Below are 8324 nucleotides of genomic sequence, written 5' to 3' on the forward strand. Positions count from 1 at the left end.
TCATAACCATTCATCCTTCGAATTAGACTTCACATCTCGAACAATCCCCCTCCCCCCCCCCCCCCAATTGGAGAGTAATCGACAACTTCAACTGTCAATTAAACAATAACCTAAATCCTCACTAATCTTAGCCCTTAGCTTATTTATGTAGGAGGTCAATCGTGGTCGGACATAGCCTCAACTTCTCAATAATTACAGCGTTGGTGAACATATTTCCAGATTTCTTGGCACCAAGAATCTTCTTCAAGTTGAATATGCCTTAGATATCAATTCTATGATAAAGTGGTGGGTGAAATTAAGGAGTAGGTCAAAGTGTTCTTAAAAAGTAGTCGAATTTAATAAAAATGGCATTGTGTTAAAATAAAGATAAATTATTTTTTAAAAACAAGCAAAGTAACGTATATGTATGATAAATGATACCGTAGTTGTTAAATAAGCCCTTAAATGTGAAATAAGTTGGACATTTTTGGTATAAAAAAGTGTTTGCATTATTTTAAGGAAACATGAAAATAGTTGTCAATTAAAATATAGTTTTAGAAAAATTATGGAGGACCTAGTTAAAGTCAAAACTTAGATGCGTCCTTTGTGTGCCTAAGCATACCTCCTCCCTTGAGACGGGGTAATTGACTTTGGTGTCTCAAAAGCAGCATTCTGGACAAATAAAAGATTGAGAGAGATAGAGAGACGTTCCCTTTTATGTAAGTATGGGAAGAGAAGAAGAAAACACTGACATGGAAATCGATCTGACCCTGAAGCTTGATGCTCAAGATCAAGAACCTGTTAGAGATTCATCAGAATCATATCATCAAGATCAGGTTAATGAGGATGATGATGATAGACAAGTACCATCACCAGAGCACCAAGTACAACACTCAGAACTTGATGTACAAACTGGCACCGACCCAACTGAAGCACCAAAAAAGCAAGACCTTGATCATCGTAATGAAGAAAAGGTACAACCTTTCAAAACCTTGATGTACATATATATACTTACCCTTCTTCTTACTATTATTATTATTATTATTATTATTTCATTTCAGGCCAATTTTATTGCTAAAAAAACTAATATGTAACTTTTTGTTTAAGTTATCGATATTACAGATCGAGATGAATCGGATGAAGGAGGAGAACAAGGTGTTGAGACAAGTAGTAGAGCAAACAATGAAAGATTACTATGATCTACAAATGAAATTTTCCGTAGTTCGACAATCTTCTAGCCAATTCAAGGTAGCTTAATATTAATACTACCAAGTACATATAGAACCCATGTGAATCATATTTTCAGATTTTATATAGTTTTCTAAACCATATATATATGCAGGATCCGAAAGCTTTTCTTTCTCTTAACGGGCATGATAAAGATCAAGATATCAAGAAAATTAGCCCAAGATCGTCACCATTGCAAGAAAGCGAAAATGAAAATTTAGGTTTATCATTGAGGATTCAAGGCAATACTACAACGTCCCCACATGCAAGAGATCATCAAGAAGGAAATCATAAGGATTTATCAGAGACCACAACAAAGTTTATGCCGATGCAACAAGACAATTTGATGAATTCCGGCAATTTTGGAGGCGAAAATAAAGCTAGTAATATTGCTAATAATCCGATGGCTTCACTTCCAAACAGAAAAGCTAGGGTTTCAGTGAGGGCAAGATGTGAATCTGCCACAGTAAGTTTGAATCGTATATCACGTTTATCTCAAAATTATGATTTCTGTTATGTTTCTCTTATATTCCAGTGATTTATTGCAATCGCTTATTCTCACAAACTGCAGTGTGTTGTAAACTTATAGTAACTGTTTACTAGACATATATAGTTAATATAATACTTACAAATCAATTATATTCTGAAATTTATTGGGTTATAATTTATAGATGAATGATGGATGTCAATGGAGAAAATACGGACAAAAGATTGCCAAGGGAAACCCCTGCCCGCGAGCATACTATCGTTGTACAGTCGCTCCTGGTTGCCCAGTTAGGAAACAGGTTTGTCCCAAGTCTATACCTTCTTGTGCGATTGCGTGCATGTGCATATTTTCCTCTTCTTTTTTTTTCTTTTACCAATAAATAGGTTAATAAAAATATCATCAATTACAAGACTTTAATTGTCTCATGGTTTTTACTAATTGTATGATTAATATATAGGTGCAAAGATGTTTAGAAGACATGTCGATACTAATCACAACTTATGAGGGAAATCACAATCATCCACTACCCGTTGGCGCAACTGCAATGGCTTCAACAACATCTGCAGCATCAACATCTTTCATGCTAATGGATTCAAACAATCATATTTCATCTGAACTTCGAGCCATGAATCAGCAGCCTTTCGCTAATTACCACATGTCTTCAAACATTCTGAACTCTAATTCTTCTCCGTATTCATCCGCACATATGACGCCTAATGACCCTACAAAAGGACTTGTCTTTGATCTCACCAACAATCCACTAAACCCTCACCATAGCCCCTCGTCTCAATTAGGGTTTCCTTGGATGCCGAACAGCTTCCCTATTAATGAAAGCCATTTTTCAAGGCCAAAGCAAGTGGATGGGATTAATGGGGTTTGGCAAGGTGGAGAAGATAGCAACAATAACAATAAGTCAATTTTGGCTGAAAACATGAGTGCTATTGCTTCTCATCCTAAATTTAGGGTTGCTGTAGCGGCTGCAATCTCTTCCATCATTAATAAAGAGAGCCAAATCAGTAATAACATCCACGCTGATGGTCCTAGGGATAGAGAGAGTGGTGGTAGTAGCTCTGGTGGCAAAACATGGGTTCTTGAATCTCTTTCTAGAAGTGGTTAATTACCATTGAATCACGAGACTACATAAGTTTATTCGATTTTAGTTTGTTTAAAAGCCAAAATGAAATGTATACTATTCTAAACTTATTAATTAGATTGTTATAGATTTGAATCTTGAAATCTGTAATTTATATATTTGGAGAAATATGATAAACATTGGTTACTCTTGAATTAATATATGGCACCAAACATCTTAATTATATATATATATATATATATATATATATATATATATATATATATATATATATATATATATATATATATATATATATATATATATATATATATATATATATATATATATATAAGATTTAATTTATAAAATTTTCTGAACCTTCATTTATTTTTTCCCTTACATAGCGCTTTGTCTTGTGTATTAAGGGTGGGGTGGTTCCATGCATGTGAGCACTTCAATGCTGTAAACCGATCAAGAACCTAATAATGGATTACTTTAAGTTCACTAGTCATTAATGAAGTGCATGAAGTGCATTAATATGGTACCCACTGACACTAACTGAAAATAATTTTTTGTACGTAAATCATGTAGTGTGAAACATATATAATATTATCATAGTGAACATGCGCAAGGTTCTTCCAGAGAAAAAAAAAATAAGTAATAAAACAATAAGGAATTACACATAATCTTTCATACAATAATTTATAGATGCATAATTATCTTATTTATTAGTTTATTATGGATCTCAACTGTTAATTAACAATTCAAGAATACAATTAACGTGACATGGAATGTGCATCCTACCGCCCATATATAAAATTACTTCCCCAAAAAGACCCAATACAAACGTTCGAAAAGAGATATACGAGAATCCTACTACCTACTTTACAAGTTTAGTGTGTTAAGAAGAAAAGGTTTATTAGATCGATGTAAAGATAATATTAATTTAATACATGAGGGCATGATGATACATTTTGTTTTTTTGGAGGGGAGTGGTGCAATTTTCCCACAACCTAAAAGAAACCTACGATGATGAAGTTGTACAAGGCGTAGGTGACAATGAATCAACGTTATTGGCTCTTCAGGGAAACATAGTAACTTCGTCATTTCCTAGGATTAATTTTGCAAAAGATAACATTTGATCTTGAATATGCAACATGTGTCATGAACAATTCATGAAACCGATGAATCTGCAAAAATTTCAATAAACAACTTCTTATTTAAATATTTTGTATTTGTGAAAAGTATTAAGTTTAAATACCACACAATATATATTTTTCTCAACAATTAGAATATGTACAAGAGAAAAATGACTACTTGAGCGTGTCGTGCAAGTTGCCGTGCAAGTTATGAGGGTAAAAACCATCCTGTTGCGTGCTATGGTGATCGAGCGTCGTAGATGGAATGACGGTCATTGAACGGACGTAGGAAAGAGTGCAACAGTCGGTTAACCGCTTGAAATTAAAAAAAATATATATATATGTTTTTTATAAATAAATAAAAATTATATATTTTTACACATATAATAAAAGCTATCTACCACTTTCACAAAATTCACATTCTTTTTACCATAATTCATACCGGTGTTGTAGGTTATTTCCCGATAATAAAAGTAAACCCTAAAAAATTCCTAGTGCATTTGTGTCATTTTCCTATTTTTTGTCCTTAATAAGTTTTTTTTATAGGTTATTCAAGTAATTTGATTATACATTATAATTATTTTTAATATATTAAAGAAATTTTTTATATTAACTTCTACAATTTTTTTAAACTTCTATTTTTCAACTATACATTTGTTTAAAATTTACTTGAACATTCAACGATTTAACCTAGTGATTGAAAAACACCTTGTCAACACTCATGAGATACCATATGCATTTCGTAACGATTTCAAATTAACAAAACTACAAAAGTAGCCTATGTGCATGATTTGCATTCTAGAAATAAGTCTAAACCATTGAAAATTTAAAAGTACTATGTTTTTTAGCCGATTTTCATTTTGAAATTGGTCCCAGTCAAAACTAAAAATAGTTTTTTGATCTTATAATTGAGTTTTTACATTATCTTTAATATTCTTTTAATATTTATTAATTTTAAAATACTAACAAGCTAACAAGCCTACAACACCTCTCTCTCTCTCTCTCTCTCTCTCTCTCTCTCTCTCTCTCTCTCTCTCTCTCTCTCTCTCTCTCTCTCTCTCTCTCTCTCTCTCTCTCTCTCTCTCTCTCTCTCTCTCTCTCTCTCTCTCTCTCTCTCTCTCCGTCACCTTCTTCTTCTTAGAAACCTGCAACTAGAAATTTTAAAACAAGCCTACAACACCTCTCTCTCTCTCTTCGTCACCTTCTTTTTCTTAAAAACCTACAACTAGAAATTTTAAATACACACACTAATATGCCAAACACATAACTAAATTTTCTTCATGGTAGCATAGGGGATTCAATAGCTAAACATTATAAAGAAATGTCTTTATTAAAAATTTAAAAAATGGGCATGCAATGAACTTGTGAATAATACACACAGAAACACACTTTTTGCTCTGTTTTTGGTTGCTAAACACCATAAAGAAATCTCTCTCTCTCTAACTTTGTCTTTTTCCACCATTTTCCTTCAAGAAACCTACAATTCGAAGGGAAGATGATACAGGAAGTACCCCTCTATTTATCTCAAAAACAATCCACTAATTTCACTTGTTCTGATTCGGATTCCGACCTAAGGAGAAACAAGTCATTCTCTACAAAAACAAGCTACTATGACATTCCAAGATACAACATCTATTTCACACACTTCATCGAACACCTGGTATGCATAACCTAAAACACATCCAAATTTAAGCTTACACTCTTCAATCGTATACAAATAAGGTTCATACTGATGTGTTTGGAAACAATGCTTTAAAAATTATATCTTATCTGATCAACTCACCTAAAATACAATAGGCAGTGTACCTGGTCTCATAGTAGTAAAGTAGAGTAAGTAAGATTCAAACATAGAGAATGAAATTTTAACTAACAAAACAAAGCTAATAATTAAACTAAAGAAACAAATTTTAAATGGGGGTTTTATCTGATTTTTCAAGTTCAAAAAAAAACTTAATTAAATAACTAAATATTTCAAACCTAAGCAAACAACTAAAAATGATTTTCAATCAAGAGAAAGAGATACATCTGTTTAGCTTCGAATCCCCCTTTTTTCTAAGGTTAATTTCAAGCAATGGATTAATTAGTTGGTTACCAAATTAAAAGCTACTAGTTGTCATGATCAGACTAACTGACATATATCAATTTATGAACTTGAACCTCAATGATCATGCAAGATAAGTACACCAAATTGATTTTAAGATATATTTGGACTGTGAATGAATAGATCTAGAATTATTTACTTATGATCAAATAATCAAGCATATATTATGATCAAATAATGCTCTCTAACTCAATTAAGCAACTAACTTTACTACTTATACTATGATATGATCAATCTCTAGCTCTAGCAATTTAATCATCATAAAAAACTAGGTAAACAATTTCAGGCAATCAATGGTCGTTTAAGTACCCAAAACTCAAAGGAAGGGCAATAAAGATTGAAACTTGAACATGCTAGGAAGCGATCTAACAAACACTAGCTAAAAACAACTTCAATAATCCATAAAAGTAGAAATTAACACACAGTTGTAGGTTCATCAAATATAAACGAAAGTAAATGGTTATTAGCCTATAATTATAGAAAAAGTACACAGAATCAAATAGAAAACTCGATTGAACATGATAAACTCTAGGCAAGTCGAATGATTAATAATGATTCTTCACTTCGATCTCTGTTAAACTTGTTCTCCAATCAAATTTTGTGTTCCGAAGGGTTTACGGTTACTTTTGGTCAAAGTAATTTGTAGCTCTCCTCAAATCCTCTCTCTCTCTCTCTCTATGTGTGTCCGTATCTATAACTCAACCTAAAAGTCGTAATTTATACTTACCATGTTACAACTTCCACAACATGGAAAAGTTTTTACTCCGAATATAACATGTGACATACCAGAAGCAACCACACATTAAACACTTGGTAAAAACAAATATATATATATATATATATATATATATATATATATATATATATATATATTGAAATTTGTATGAAAAGCAATACACACATAAAGAACCAAAGATGTTCCTATTATTCATTGTATTTATACTTGGTCTTGTTATATTTGATGTTGTTCATGTTAGTTTTACATTAAAGAACCAATTAATAATTATTATTAAAAAGTCTTTTGAGTGGTATTAATTAAATTAGGAGGTTTCAAATGCATAATAATCAAGGAAATAAAATTAGGGGGTTTCAAATGCATAAGAATCAAGGAAAAATGCTTCTTTTATAAGTATGTATGATAATGATATATATATATATATATATATATATATATATATATATATATATATATTTCTGGAATCTTTCTTTACAAAACATCAATCTTTCTTTCCTCTTATCCTTCTTCACATTGGCGGTCTACAATCCTAGCCGTAGTCATCGCTAAATCTTCATGCACTACAAGAAAAGAGAGTAATAGGGACGCCACTTTTAGCGACAATAAGACCTTTAGTGGTGACATCAAACGAGACACGCTTGGTGTCTCCGCTAAAGGCTCTAGTCATCGTTAAAAATATGGTCGCGAAAGATACCCATCGGCGATCCAACAAACACATGCTAGTATCAATTTTTACCCTACATTTGCAACATGATCCAGTGGATTGGGTTCATCCTCGTGGAAGTAATAGCGACAACACCTTTTGCAACGACAAGATCGCCGCTAATGCTTTCGATCTGTGTGACCCACGTGACAAGCGATCTTAGGCCTGCAATATCGACCTCATCCAAAGGCCAAAAATGACGAGACAATGGCTCATCCATTTACCACCAACATGTCGCTACTACTACTCTGGTGTCACTACTAAAGGCGTTTCCGCAAAAGGTTAGTCCTTTTTTATTCAGTTGTGTCCCCTATCAGCTACAAGTCGCATCCATTTTTTTCTTTCTCGAATTGACCGACAGCGACATCGTATCTCTGGCGTATTACGACGTTTTTCACCTGCAAATTTGCCTCTACCACCAACTCGTCGAATTATTTCATCTATTTCCGGCGACAAACGCATTGATTTTTAGCAAATCTAGCAATAGTATGTCGTCCTTTCTCTTTCTCTTTCTATTATGATATCGATTCCCTTACTTATTTGTTGAACTTCGCCTGATTAAGCATACAACAGCCACTATCACCACAACAAAGCTATTCTCCGGCGACCACCACCACTATAACTCCACCAGTTGATTTTCAGGCCATAGGTGCGTTTTCCCGGCATAATTTTTCTGTCACGAATGTATGATGTGTATTTTGTTACTCTCTATCAGCTTTATGTGAAATTGTATATTAATTAAAAGTGTTATACGAGCTATATATGAATTGTATATGAATTAAAAGTCTTATTATGAATTGTATATGAAATTCATGTATGAACTTGTTATATGAAATTTGTATAGGAATTGAAAGTGTTATATGAAATTTTTATATTC

The 8324-nt window shown here is 32.6% G+C and overlaps 1 protein-coding gene across 2 annotated transcripts; it reads left to right on the forward strand.

The window, feature by feature from the left end:
- Positions 1-587: 587 nt before the first annotated feature.
- Positions 588-2984, forward strand: LOC111878314 (probable WRKY transcription factor 9). 2 transcript variants are annotated; one of them, XM_023874826.2, is made up of 5 exons: positions 588-953; positions 1087-1227; positions 1322-1672; positions 1878-1991; positions 2151-2984. In XM_023874826.2, exons 1-5 carry the CDS (start codon positions 705-707, stop codon positions 2808-2810), a joined length of 1515 nt encoding a protein of 504 aa, XP_023730594.1. In that variant the 5' UTR covers positions 588-704; the 3' UTR covers positions 2811-2984. The 2 variants fall into 2 exon arrangements, with proteins under 2 accessions (XP_023730594.1, XP_042758745.1); XM_042902811.1 differs by having other exon boundaries at positions 1102-1227.
- The last annotated feature ends 5340 nt before the right edge of the window (positions 2985-8324 follow it).

Source organism: Lactuca sativa, chromosome 5 (assembly GCF_002870075.4).
Source record: "Lactuca sativa cultivar Salinas chromosome 5, Lsat_Salinas_v11, whole genome shotgun sequence".
Lineage (NCBI taxonomy): Eukaryota > Viridiplantae > Streptophyta > Magnoliopsida > Asterales > Asteraceae > Lactuca > Lactuca sativa.